The sequence below is a fragment of the Petaurus breviceps genome, unplaced genomic scaffold (genome assembly GCF_028583685.1).
Source record: "Petaurus breviceps papuanus isolate PSGF00001 unplaced genomic scaffold, PetGlider_PUasm1.0 90701, whole genome shotgun sequence".
Classification (NCBI taxonomy): Eukaryota; Metazoa; Chordata; class Mammalia; order Diprotodontia; family Petauridae; genus Petaurus; species Petaurus breviceps.
In genome coordinates, this window is record NW_027187316.1 from 3,689,410 (window position 1) to 3,704,598 (window position 15,189).

Consider the following 15,189-nt stretch of genomic DNA (forward strand, 5'->3'; position numbering starts at 1 on the left):
CTTCTTCTCAAACTTCTCTGCCTAACAAATTCATTTTTCACCCACTCCAATCCATACTGAATTTGGTGGGATGACTGGAATATTTTCTGTACTTTTATCTTAGAGGTAGCATGATGAAATTACCTTCAGAGATAGGGAGGGCTGGATTCAAATCCTCCCTCTGACACCTATTGGATATATAACTCTGGGAAAGTCACTTGACTTTGCAGTGCTCTAGACAACTGTCTAACATCATAAGCTGCAGGGAAGGTACCAGCCTCCATTGGTAGAAAGTGTTTCCTCACCTGAGAATTCCCTATACCAGTGAAATCACAGGTTTAATCCTTACTCTATTGAATTGCCTTCTGGTTAATCTCCCTGCCTCAGGTATTAGTTCACTCTAAGCTCCACTCCACACAGTGGATAGAGCACTGGGCCTGGAGGCAAGAAGACCAGAGTTCAAATCTAGACTTAGACTCTTACTAGTTGTGTGACCCTAGGCAAGTCACTTCACCCTGTTTGCCTCCGTTTCCTCATCTGTAAAATGAGCTGGAGAAGGAAATGGCGAACCACTCCAGTATCTCTGCCAAGAAAACCCCAAATGGGGTCACAAAGAGTCAGATGTGACTGAAAGGACTGAACAATAACAACAAAGCCTCTATTCAACTGCCAAAGTGATCTCCCAATACTGCACAACCTAATTATGATAAACTTCCATACTCAATAAGTTCCAGTGGTTCTCATGTACCACTAGGATCAAATATCTGTAACATCTTCTCTTTGGCTTTTAAAGCCTTTCACAACCTGGTCCTTTCCTACCTTTTCCATCTTCTTACTCTTTAAAAATTTCATCTACAATATAGGGACAGTAGTCTTTTTGCACCCCATCTCCCGACTATCTGCCTTTTCACTGGCTGTCCCCCTTGTCTGGAATGTTCTCCTTCCTTCCACTCCTGACTTCCCTAGTTTCCTTCAAGGCTCAAATCCCAGCTTCTGCACAAAACCTTCCTTGGCCATCCTCCCTTTTCCCCTCCCCCACCCATATATCGCTAATTTTCAGATGACCTGCCATTATTATATTGTTGTTGTAGTTCATTTGTGTCCAACTCTTTGTGACCCTGTTTGGGATTTTCTATGCAAAGATATTGGAGAGCTTTGCCATTTTCTTTTCTAGCTCATTTTGCAGGTGAGAAAAATGAGGCAAATTTGCCCAGGGTCACACAGCTAGTAAGTGGCTGAGACCAGATTTGAACTCATGAAGATCAGTCTTCCTAACCTCAGACCTGATACTCTAAGCAGTGCTTTGCCCATCATTGATATTGTATCTATCTTGCCTGTACATAGTTGTTTGCATACTGTCTCCACTTAGACTATGAGCACACCACTACCCAAGATTACAATTCAAGATTTTTACCATAATCTAGTTGTATTATCTTGTAGTTATTATTTAACATCATCAGCCAATAAACAGTCAGTCAATAAACATTTATTAGGCACTTTTTATCTGCTTTCCTAGACAGGAATCATCAGTTAGGAACAGGTGAAAAGGGTTTGCTCATTTAGTTCTACCCTTTCTGCCCCACCTGTGGTAGAACATTGTGAGCTCGTATTGGTCTGATCGGTCACAGTCAGACACAGACATAGTGATGTCATTTTGGTTCTCCTCAAGAATGGACAACAACCACTCCATACAGTGTTAATACAGGATTGCTGGTTTATTAATTTGGTCACATATTTATCAGGGAAAGGAAGGTGAACTATGCCAAATTGTACTTACCAATGGTCAGATTAACACCCACCTGAAATAATTTCATCCCACCAAATGTTCACATAATCATCTCGGTCTGACCTTGACTGCTCATGATAAAATCCCAATGCATGCAATATTTCATGCTCAATAATAGCCTTGTAGTCACAACCTCGACCAATGGAAAGGTTCTGCCCCGTTTGTTGATCTCCAACCATAGACCAGCACCTTCAAACAAAGACAGAAAGGAAACTGTTCTCTGACAATTCCCAAGCCCCAACATCAATTACAAAAGCGTGACTTCTTCATGTTTGCTTGATATTGACACTAAACTTAAGAACAAGAATCATAGGGATGTTGAGGGTTTTAACAAAGAATATCAAAGCCACTTCTGGCAACCAGCAGGTGTGTATCTCACCCAGAACAATGAGAAAAGCACCTACCATGTCTCAAAAAATTCACAAAAGGGGATTCCATAACCTCCTTCTAAAAAAAAAAATCCTTCTATTCAGGATTTTTTAGTGGGTAAAACTCAGGTCTCTCAGGTTGTAACATCTTTTGTTTTCTTCCTTCTGGTTATTTTGGTCTTTCCTCATAGATCCTCCCATTTTTTCTTTTAGAAATTACATAGGGGCGGCTAAGTGGTGCAGTGAGTAAAGCGCCAGTTCCGGAGTCAGGAGGACTGGAATTCAGTTCCGGCCTCAGACACTTCACACCCACACAAAAAAGCTAGTTGTGTAACCTTGGGAAAGTTACTTAACCCCAATTGCCCTCCAAAAGGCAAAAAAAATAAATAAATAATTATATAGCTTCCCTCTTTCCCATGTTTTCCCATGAGAGACAGTGTGGATTAATGGAAAGAATACTGGATTTGGGACCAAAGATTTCCTGTGGTAGAGGAAACAAAGAGCTGTTCTGACATCCATATTGCACACTGAGATCCTCTTACTTATATTTTGTATTATATATTTACATAAATATATAATGTGCATACATTTATTACATATAAATATATTTATATTCATACTTAGCCATGAGCCATACTTCAACTTTGCTTTAGAGATTACTTTAAAATTTCTCTCTAAGATGGGAGCAGAACCAGAGAAAGAAACCTAATGATCACATTGCATTCAGCATCACCCCTCCAGGATGAATAGGTGAATATGGGAGACTAGGGCTCTTTTGGGGGGCCCTTGGGGTCTCTCATATATTCATCAAGGGCAGAATTTTCAAAGTTTTTAAAACACAAACCCATCAAACTCCTGAAATATGATGTAAGATTCTTCTCCTTCATAGGGCTTGAAATCCACACAAGACTTGAGGCGGAACATTTCAAAGGCATAAAGAATGGCTCCTTTAGCATTCAGTCCTAGAAAACACATTATACTCATTATAATTACCCACTTGAGAAAATGTTTCCTGTATAGTGGTGAAACAAATCTGACTTCCTCTTTTCCTCCTCTGTCCAATAGAAGGTCAATAATGACCTTCCCTCTCATAGCTAGTATAGCATTCTGTCTTATATCTTCTGAGGGCATTTGGAAGTATTATAGTTAGCTAGATAAAATTTAGAACTAGAAAGAGAGGGTGTTTGAGATCATTTAATACAGCTGTTTATATTATTGATGAGACAACTGCAGTCCAGGGAGGAGAAATTACTTGCCCAAGATCATACAAGCAATATGAGTGGCAAAGTAGGATTTGGACCAAGGTCTTCCAACTCCAAATCTTGTGCTCTTTAAACTATATTTTGTTTCCTTCCCTACTAGCTCAGGACCTTCTAAACTTTCTGTCTTCCCCAGTGCTCACCAGAGTACCAGGTATGTAGCAGAGATTACTTGGATATATTTTGAATTGAATCTATGATTAAAAAACTTATTTAAATATTATTTTAAACAATATTTTAGAGAAAAGAACACTGGTCCTTTTAGAAAACAATTTGTAGAAATGTTTTATAATAGGGCCTCTGCCAAAACCTGGGGTGCTTAAGTTTTTCTAGGGTAACCTCAGTAACTGGGGAGGGGGGGGAATGACATGTCATTGAAAAAAGAGGCAATTTAAATGACCAATGAGAAGGGGAAGGGGAAGATAGCACTCAAAAATAAGAATAAAATCTATAAGAGAAACAGTAGATGTGTTAGTTGATTGTTTCAAATTACTTTTCTTTTTCTTCTTTAAAAATAATCCTTCTTATAGGGGATTAGGTAAGAAGGGACACATTCAAAAACAAATATGACATAAAAAAACTGAAGGCATCCATAAAGTTAAAATAAAAAGATAAAAAAGCTAAGCAATCTAGAAGAGTTTTAATGCCAGACTTTCCTGGAACTTCATCCGTGGATTTTAGCCCAAGATAAGATTGAAAGTAGATTAGAAACTAGATAGGTAGCTAGTTAGATCAGTGGATAGAGCACCACTTCCAGATTCAAGAAAACCTGAGTTCAAATTCAGACACTTAGTAGCTGTCTGACCCGGGGCAAGTCACTTAATCCTATTTGCCTCAGTTTTCTCATCTGTAAAATGAGCCAGAGGAGGAAATGGAAAACCACTCCAGGATCTTTGCCAAGAAAACCCCAAATAGGGACACAACTGAAATAGCTGAACAACAACAAACATTAGAAAAAAAATTTTCTACTCCATACCACAAGATGAGATGAGGTTTTGATAATGCATATAGTACCATTCCTTATTCAATAAGCATTTGTTAATTAACTGGCTAAATGAAACTGTGATAAAGGGAAAGTGTTTAAAAGAAGGGGTCCATAACCATTGCTGTTTATTTTGGGAAGCTTACTCTCTGAGATTATTTACCGTATTGTTTAAGGGTTGCCCTGCTTAGCCTTTTTATTTAGTAGGTTGTATTTATTTAAATTTAGCTGCACACAAAATGTATGGTTATGATCCAGATCTCAGAAACTATGTGATTATTCAAACCAGGTGGTCACAGTGAATGGAGACAATGAGCAGTAACTTTAAAAACAACAACACTGAATTGGAATCAAAAGATCTGAGATCAAATCCTGACTAGCTGCCAAGTCAGATCAAGTCAATAAGCCTGTGATGTGCCCCCACAATGCTCAGTCCTAGCAATGCAGAGACAAAAAATGAAATAATCCTCTCCTTCTAGAAGCCTTCATTATCTTAGGGGTGAGTTTAGAAGGAAACGATATATTTACAAACAAATAAATACAAAGGGCAGAGAATAAACTATTATATGGTATCTACTAAGTGTCAGGCACTATCCTAAGTGCTTTGTTTGAATTTTTATTTTTTACAAACATCTCATTTGGCCCTCAGGAAGACCTGAGTTAAAACCCTGTATTAGACACTTACTAGCTAGTATAACCTGTGGCATGTACTTAACCTCTAGCTGACTTAGCTTCCTTATCTATAAAAAGGGGTAATAGCAGGACCTCATAAGATAGTTGTGAGGATCAGATAATATAATAAACATAAAGTGCTATTCAATACTAGCTATTATTAGTATATATCATGCAGTGTTCTTTAACAGACATACCCAAAAAACACAGGTTTGACACAAATGTAATGTTAGCCGAATCAACATTACAAGAGGCAGTTCATTCCATAGGAGCAATAGGCATTTTAACAATGGAAAAATAATACTGATTGGTGCAACATAATATGTAGGGTATGCCTTTAAATGCAACATGGTTTAAAGGAAGTTCTCTCGGGAATTTCATGAATGACTAAGTCAGACACTATTGCATAGAACAAAAGAAATTCAAGTAGTGGGCGCCAAATTTAGAACAACCACTGTTACCCAGATTATCAGCTAGAATATAAGGAATCGGGAATGTCCATCTTGTTGTTGGATCTCTCAGTCCATTTCGATTTTTCTTCTAGAAAAAAAGAAAAATAATTCACTAAGGTGCCCTTCCAAGAAGTTTTCCCTTACTTCTCTAGTCCTCAGGGATATTTCTCCCATCACTGAATTCCTTCAGAATTTATTATCTGTACTCCAACATTTAATATATATAGTCTATAATGTGGTGATCAATTCTGGTCACCATGTTTTTTTAGAACACTGACACTTTGCAGAACACTTAGAGGAGACATTCAATATGGTGAAAGGAGTCCATGCTATATGACATGCACTTGAAAGTAGTAGAGATGTTTAGCCTGGAGCAAAGAAGGTTTAGGGAGAACATAATAATTATCTTCAAGTATTTTAAGAGATATCACATTAGCTATATCCTCCTTGGCCACAGAGTTTCAAACTATGAGCAATCCATAGATGTTGTAGAAAAGCAGATTTTGACTTCCTGTAAATTAAAGCTGTTACAATGCTCAATGGACTGTCTTTGGAGGTAACAGACTGCTTAACAATGGAAATCTTCAAGTGATTAGATGTCTAATGTGACAGAGGATTGTATGGACAGGATTCCCACTGAGGTATAGGTTGGCCAGACTAACCTCCCTCTCCGTTCAATTCTAACTCTAGTATTTTATATCTGCCTTCTGTGGGTAACTAATTGCCTTATAATCTTATCATCAATGTTGTTAGAATCTCCTTAAGATCAAGGACAGGCCTCTTATACTTGATAAATGCACAATAAATACTTGATTGAACAAATCAGAAGTGTTTAAGGTAATGAAATTCCATGAGTTTGTTGAAAAGAATACCCACCGGTAATAAAATGTCTCCTTCAAAGAGGTCCAGGCCAGCAGCTGGAAATGGATTAGAGAAAGAATATTTGAATGAATAGAATTAAACATCAACATGGCATGAAGCAAAACTTTCCTATGGTTAAAAGAAAAGTTCTTGGAAACAAGGAAATCTAGAACAATTCTCAGCATTCACCAATCTACAACAACAACAAAATCTAGAAAAGCTCACCAATCTCTTAAGTAACTGGTAAATCCTACAGATTGCTGTGCATTATTATTTACATGAACAAATAAGAAACATTTAAGGGTGTTTTACTCACCAGTAGAGTTTTATCTAAAGCTGATTAGTTTCCTTGGTTAAAGCACAACACCAAGGAGAATAAGGTTAAGACTTAGTCCCTGTGTGGATCATGGCAGCAGATTCATTCCAGCCTTGAAATATCTGCTCTCAGTGATAGTAGGGAAGCAGGGAAGAATATGGGGATAAAACCTTGCAAATCTTCTTCCACTATTACAAGCACAACCCAATCTGTTTTTTCTGGGTGTAGACAAGTACCATCACTTTTCAAAAAAAGCAGAGTAGTTACAACTTAACCCCAGTGTTTTTAACTTTGTGTTGGCAGCATGATATAGGGGAAAGGGTGGAGAGACCTGGGACTTTTAAGTTGTCTGACTATAATAAAGTCACTTAACCATTTTGTGTCTTCACTTCCTCCACTATGTAATGATGATAGTAGTACTTACCTTACAAGATCATTGTAATGATCCTGTAAGATAATTTGCGTAAAGTGCTTTGCAAACCTCAAAGCTATACATGAATACGAATTGCTATATATCCCAAAAGTCTTTTTACAATTTTAAGAGCTTAAAGTCTAAGTGAATTTTGAAAGCTTTTCATTCCATATACATTGAAGATTATGAGGACTTGGTTGTTAATCTACTAAAATACTTCTTCAATTTTTGTGTATCAATATGTGTAGCCATTTTGTCAATTAAGATGCTCCAGGTAATTTTCATTTTATTTAGCAAATTCATCATTGCCTTAATCTTCAAAGATTTCTAGTTTGTAGCATGGGGATTGCTTGTCTGGGGGTTTATAAAAGATAATGAGCTTTTATTGTACAATGCTACCCACCTAATTGTGTCTTTCTAGGTATCTGCTCAGTGCTAAATTGTTGCAGCCTTTAGTTATACATTGAACAGTTTCCACTACTTCATTGCATAATCTATATCAATCAATGAGTTTCATCTCCTTAAGGAAAATCTTTCCATGTCTTTGAGTAGCAATGACCCGATCCTGAATTTCTATAATAAACCCCTTTGAATTCTATAAACAATTCTGCATAACTCAGCTATTTGTTCAACATTTAATGTTAGACCTTTGAATTAGATAAATTATTATGGAAGCAGTTTGAAAATTAGATTATAGGGGGGAAATGTTAGTATCATCTCTCTAAGATTACCTCCAATTTATCTTTTATAGATTTTGTTTGTACATAATTATTTGCATGTTGACTCCCCATTAGGCTGTGAACTCCTTGAGGGAAAAGATTGTTTTTTGCCTTTGTTTATCCCCAGAGCTTTGCCTTATTTGCTGACCCATTGACTGATTGACACCTTTTGATTCCTTTTTTGTGACTTAGCTGTTTTATAGGTTGTATCCAGAACTAAATCACCTTTGGCTACCTTTGACAAATCCAATGGTTATTCCTATTGTTATCATTTAATACTTCTTTGTGAAATGAAGTCTGTTTGTTTCAAAAGTATTTCTGTAAATGTTTAACCTGTTTTATCATATATAGCTAGGTTCCAATTAGCGGAAACAATGAATGCCCTGCAATGGTCACATGTATTTGAATTTGCACTATTGAAAGTCATAATGTGGAAAATATGGTAACTGGTTACATCCCAATGGAAATACACAGAGAAAATTCAAATCATTGAGAACATCATGGGTTTATTATTTCTACCAATAGGATATAGCTCTATTTTAGGCCAACTTTCAATATTTTGCTTTTTTTGATGATGATTGCTGAACCTTTCTATAACTGCCTCATGGTGGTGATAAATCATTTGTTTTGTTAGCATGACTTTTTATAGGGCCTCTTCTAAATCCATTGTCAATCCTTCTGCCATGCCAGAAGCCTACATGAATATAAGCATTGCGTAAGTGTAATTCACCTTTGACTTTAGGATACTACTCGTCTTCTTAAACACAGCCTCAGCTTTCTCCTTTATAATTTCTACTTGTCTTGGTATTTCTAGGCATTGTTCTCATTCACTGGTGTATTTTGACCTCTAGATTCAAGGTCAATCTCTATGTATCAGAACAGATAAAAACACTGAATTTGGAGTGAGAAGATATGCTTAGAATCCTACCTCTTTGTCACTAGATCTCTGTTTGACCTTGGGCAAGTCACTTAACCTCTATGTGTCTCATTTTATCCATCTATAAAAAAAGAGAGTTGTACTAGATAACCTCTAAGGTACATGCCAGCTCCAAATCTAGGATTCTGTGATCCTAGTAGCAAAGATGTAAATGACCTATTATTAGAGAAAGTTTCCTCAAGATTAAAGAGCTGGTTTTCAGGAAAGTCCTATCACTTAATGTTATCTGAGTACATCAAGGAATTGATATAAATAATTTAATGTGATTCCCTCTTTGACTTGAAAGCTGTACTCAGTTACAGAACTGATACACACACATATACTGAGAATGTATATTATGAATAATGAATTTAAGGCTAGTCATACTTCTAACAGGCTTAAACTTTCTCTCTGAAAGATGTTATTTTGATGTTGTTGTTCAATTGTTTTTTATAATTGTGCTCCTTCAAGCACAAGCCTGTGAGATAGTATTATTATCCCCATTTTTATAGATAAAGAATCAGAGGCAGGGGCTGCTAGGTGGCTCAGTGAATGGAGCACCGGCCCTGGAGTTAGGGGGACCTGAATTCAAATGCAGCCTCAGACACTTAACACAAAAAAACAGCCATGTGACCTTGGGCAGGTCACTTAACCCCAATTTCCCTACCTTTCCCCTCCAAAAAAGCAAAAAAAAAATAATAATAATCAGAGGCAAAGTAACTTAATAAGAAGTATGTGACTTGAAGACTCTGAAATAACAGAGGAGACAGAAGAATGACATGGTGTCATGTGTATTGCCTTTGGAGTCAGATGATCTAGGTTCAAATCCAGTCTTTGATATTACCTTGGCAGATCACTTTACCTTTCATTGCCTCAGTTTCCTTATTTGCAAAATAAGGATGTTGAACTAAATGGTCTCTTGAGTTCCTTTCCAACTCTAAATCTATGACCGTGTGAAAATATGGTTTCTCAAGATTACTCATGTCTGGCTGCTCTGTCTACACTAGTCAAATGCAATCAAAAGTTCACAATTATCTGGTAAATATAGAGCATGAACTAACAGACAGTGGCTTGTGACAACCTCTGTCATAATGTCCATGCGTAAGAGTCTTTATAGAACAGTGACAAATGCTGGTGTTCAAAGAGGGCTTGGACTTTGTAGTGGTGGTAGTGGTGTCATTCCATTCATGTCCGACTCTTTGTGACCCCATTTGGGATTGTCTTAGCAAAGATACTAGAGTGGTTTGGCATTTCCTACTACAGCTCATTTTACAGATGAGGAAACTAAGGCAAACAGGGTTAAAGTGATTTGCCCAGTGTCACACAGTTAATAAGTGTCTAAGACTGAATTTGAACTCAGGTCTTCCTAACAATAAGCCCAGAGCTCTATCCACTGCACCAACTATCTGACCTTGGATTGTTCTATTTGATGCCAAAAAACAGACTGCATAGCAATAGATAAAATAATAGAAAGGCATAATTTTCTGGGGATCCAACAAAGATTGTCTCCTGACAAATTGTTCTCCCTATTTCTGGTGACCTTTAGGCAGAAACTATAGATATGAGCGTCTCGGAAGCTGTAAGGTGTGAATCCTGAACTGGGTGGAAAATTGGACAGGATACTATTTGAGGTCCCTTCCTATTCTGAGATTCTGTATTCTGTGTTCTCAGAGACAATATTTTGTGTTCTAAAGACCCCCTCGGATTCTCATACTCTATGTTGTAAGCTTCCAGAGTTTGAAAGGTTAAGAGTCAGAGGATCTAGATTCAAATTCTGGCTGTATCTCTTAAAATTTGTATGATTTTGATTAAATCACTTCACTCTCTGGCCCTTTTTCCTCCTCTGTAATATGATGGGGTTGAAAAACTTGTCTTTTGTGTCCCTTCCAATTCCAAATTATATGATATGATGGTCCCTGAACAGACACATTCATTCAGATTCTAGCTATGGCTTGCATCAGTCAGCATTTAAGATTTATAAAATTTGGCAAACTGACTCCTGGTTGACTGGGACCCTTAAGCTTTCTTGTCAAGGTCATACCCTAAATTTCAAAAAACAGAGAAACATAAATTAAATAAGTTATTTTAAGGATATTTGTGTCTGGTCGTTCTTATTTACACTAACAAAGTGAAATAGAAAATTGCATAATTATCTGAGTCAATGACCTAAGGAACACAGACTACAAGTCCATTCCTACTGGCTTTTCAAGTCACTTATGCTGTACCCTGCCATGTACCTTAAGGATCAGAACATTCATTTTCTTCCTCCCTGATACAACCTGTTCCATGTGAGACAGAAAATTCGCATAACACAGGGAATAAAAGAAGAGGGCTTGGTGCCAAAGATATTTTTTAATATAAGAAGTCATTCTGAAGGGGCCTCACAGCACCAGTGGAAATGTGAGTGATTAAATTTGGAATTTTTTTATCACTCTATTTTTTTTAAATAGTATTTACCAATATAATCTCTAGGTGGTCAAGGGTAGAGAGTGTCAGACTATAGAAAAAGTGGTGGCATCATAGATTTTAAAAGGAGATGAAGGAGTGCATGGGGGACCACTAGTACAATGGCACAAGCCATTTAGTCCTCATGTTCCCCATCTGTAAAATGGTCAGGTTAAATGAATCACTGCTAAGATATTTTATAGACATTATATATTTTTGTATATATAATATATTATTTTATATTATATATAATTATATATAATATATATTATATATAATTATATATAATATATATTTTATAGACATTATATATTTATAAGACATTCTATAGTCTTGGATCGTATTTGACTTGTTAGACAAGCTAGTAGTTGGAAGAGGCAATTGTATATAAGACTGAGAATATGTTATTAGCTTTCTTCAGTCTAAGATAGGAAAATCTTCCTAGAAAGGGTGAATACTCATCTGGAGCTGTATTTAGTTCTTCCTTCCAGGTCTAATCTGAAGAGAATGATATCAATTTATGACTTTAACACAGAGAACTTTATAGTCTCTTTCTCGTGCATCATTCATTCATTAATTGCTACTCTGCTCTATACTTTGTATGTATCATATTTTTCCTATTTCTGTTACTTGATTACCACTGAGGCAACCCCGGGTTTTTTTTTTTTTTGAAATATCTCATCTTTTTATGCTCTCATCGCTCAGGTTAGTCTCCTGCAAATAGAAAACACTCAAAAAATGTCTGTTGTGTAAATGAACAAATTCCCAATTTCAGTAGTCCCTGGTTTCATGTTCAGTCTATATGGCATAGTAGAAAGACTTCTGAACTTAGCTTCAAGAGACCTTGTTTTAATCATAGGACCATAGAATCAGAGCTTGGAAAAAAATCATCAAAAAGCAATCCTTTTATTTTATGGAGGAGGAAACTGAGGACCAGTGAAGATAAATGACTTAATTAAGGTTACACAAGTTATAAGTGGCAGAATCAGGATTTGAACCTAGGTCCTATGATTCTGTATTTAGCACTCTATGTTATGACATACCACCATGACATATGACCTCTCAGACTAATCTGCTGTGTGACTTTGGGCCAATAATTTAACCTCTCGACCTTAGTTTCTTTATCAGTAAAATGTGACTAGAATCTATGGTATAGACTTCACAAGGTTGTAAGACTCAGATGAGAACATATGGAAAGTACTTTACCAATCATAAAGCACTGTACAAATATCAGCTGTTTTTACTTTGTTCATCACAGACAGAATCAACATGGGCTTAGCTGACACTAAAGAGGCTTGGGTACATTTGGGTAGCCTTACTCTTTAAGATGACCCTGTATGTATTTGAGGGAGCCCTACCCATCAGGTTGACCTTGGCATATTTGGGGGAGCCCTACCCATTATGCTGACCTTATAAGTTGCATAATAAAAATATTGCTGAGCTATAAATAAATTTGTAAAAAAAAATTTAAATGTATTTGGAGGACAAAAAATTTAGAATTATATTCATAATTATTATGTTTTTAATGTAACACCCCATCTCCATCCTCCCTGGCTGACAATAAAAAAACCAGGGTTGTGTAGTCATTGGCTGACACCAATTCTAATACCATTTCCATGTTTAAAATCCCAAATGGGGCATGAATTTCACTATGTCTCTGAGAATATCCTAAAAAGAGGAAAAAAAATACATACACTCCTTTATTCCTTTTTAAGATCTACAGTGCCATACTTTCTCTATGATCTGACACTCTCTACCTCTGACTACCTAGAGATTATACTGGTAAATATAAAAAAAAATTGAACTATTCTGGAAACATAGTGAGTTACATCATTGAGTTCATGTGGCTCTTTCTATCACAGGTCCATGTTATAACACCGAAAACTCCTATAGGAAAACCTCCTTTTCTCCTCACTAGAAGACTATTTTGTCATTTTGTCCTCATACTCCCAGGGGCAGAGGATGGTGTAGAGGTTCTTAATCCTTTGGAGCTCTTAATATCCTCCTCAATCTTTTAGCTACCATCTTCACGAAAATAACTTCTTCTAGCCTTTCTTAAACCTTAATAAAAGAGATTCAGAATATTGGATTCCCCTGGGTGAGACAGAGAAAACTTAATGAAGCTTTGATAAAGTTCTCCCAATAAAAAAGAAATCATGACTGAGAAATTATAATAAACATTTTTATTTGTATGGGCTGATGGTTTATACTACTCCCCTAAAAAATTCTAATCATAAATGGGTTCCCATTGATTAGAAAATGGCTTAAAGGGGCGGCCAGGTGGCTCAGCGAGTAAGAACACCGGCCCCAGTGTCGGGATGACCTGGGGATCGAATCCCGGACTCAGATAGAACCACACCCAGAAATAACTGGCCATGTAACCTTGAGCAAGTTACTTAACCCCAATTGCTAAAAAAAAAGAAAGTGGCTTTAAAAACTGATATATAAATAGAACTATACAGTAGTTGCATTGTATGGCATTGTATTGTATAATAGTATGATACATTATTATGATTGTATGATATAGTGTGTTGTATACCTATTGTATAATAAGCATTTAGCATATATTAATTGAATGAAAAGTGACATGTTCAAACATCTTATTTATACAACTGATTTTTCTTATGAAGACTTCAGAGAAGTATGGAAAGATTCTTTTGTGCTGATTCAGAGTGAAATAAGCAGAACTACCAAAATAATGTATACATTCTAGCATGATTGAGAAATTACAACATGATCACTAAAATGACTCAAGCTCCAAGAAAATGGGGAATAAATTAATAAAAATCCCAGGTAATGGGACCTCCTTGACTCCACTGGCCTGAAAGTCAGGAAACTACAAGGATAAGAATGCTCACACATCGTCAGAGTCCCAATATTGATTTTTTTATAAGAAATTAGTCAATTGGGGAAAAAGAATATATACACAAAATAATGTCATAAAGTATGGGTAGTTTTGTGTCACAGTGGATAGAGTATAGGACTTGGAGTCTGTAAGGCCTGAGTTCAAGTCTGCCCTTAGACACTTACTAGCTATGTGACCCTGAGCAAGTCACTTAACCTCTGTATTCCTTAGTTTCCCCTTCTATAATATCAGTACAATAATAGCACCTATCTCCCAGAGTTGCTGTGAGGATCAAATGACATAATATTTATAAAGCACTTAGTATAGTGCTTAACACATAGTGGGTGCTGTATAAATATTAGCAATCATTGTTACTGTTGTTTTATAAAAATAAAGCTTTTATTAAAGCAATGAACAGGTAGAAATATCACTTACCTCGGTTGATTTCTAAAATATCTTTCCTTTGCTCACTGGCATCTACATCTAGGGGAAAAGGAGATATTATTACTACTGTCACAGAAAAGGGACAGTAAAGAGACATTCTCCGAACATTATGAGAAAACCTTACCATTTTCTTTGGAGGAGGGTTTGATCTGTAAAGAAATACACATATAATGAATAATACATACATAGGAATAAATTATTCTGAATAGCTGAGGAGAATGGAAAGCCACTCACCGCTATGGAAGCAACAAAGGCGAACAGCAAGGTGAAGGATAGGCTCCAGGTGGCCCTGCTGCAAAGCATTGTGGCAAGTGAAACAATTTTCCTGGAAGTGCCTCATAATAAATGTCTCCTGACCTTTGCCGTGGCTATCTTTTTCTGAACTTTGACCCTCCTCTCCATACTTACTGTAGGATTTTTTAAAAAATATGTTAGACTAACTAGGTTAGTTCCTTACTAAGTCTTTGAATAGTCTTTGTTCAGTGAGGAACCAGAGATGGAATTCATGTTTCAACACAATTGTTTTCCTTTTTAATCCTATGTATTTATCACATGTAGTTATCACATAATCCTATATAGTTATCACATTACAAAAACATTTTTCTGCAAAGGAATCTATGGGCTTCACTAGATGTCAAGGCCACAGGGGTAGGGAACCTGTAGGTTGAAGGTCACATATGGCCCTCTAGGTTTTTAAGTCCTTTGACTGAATCCAGACTTCACAGATCATCTG

General features: G+C 36.5%; 1 protein-coding gene across 1 annotated transcript in view; it reads right to left on the reverse strand.

Annotated features, from left to right (window-relative positions):
- MEP1A (meprin A subunit alpha) overlaps window positions 1-14,759 on the reverse strand; it is a 39,333-nt gene extending 24,574 nt beyond the window's left edge. Inside the window, exons 1-7 of the mRNA XM_069065986.1 lie at window positions 14,691-14,759; window positions 14,581-14,605; window positions 14,448-14,495; window positions 6,375-6,415; window positions 5,508-5,583; window positions 2,978-3,095; window positions 1,779-1,954 (exon numbers count right to left, since the gene is read on the reverse strand). Of these exons, the coding sequence (XP_068922087.1) occupies window positions 1,779-1,954; window positions 2,978-3,095; window positions 5,508-5,583; window positions 6,375-6,415; window positions 14,448-14,495; window positions 14,581-14,605; window positions 14,691-14,759 (553 nt within the window). The remainder of the gene's footprint in view (window positions 1-1,778; window positions 1,955-2,977; window positions 3,096-5,507; window positions 5,584-6,374; window positions 6,416-14,447; window positions 14,496-14,580; window positions 14,606-14,690) is intronic.
- Window positions 14,760-15,189: the final 430 nt, after the last annotated feature.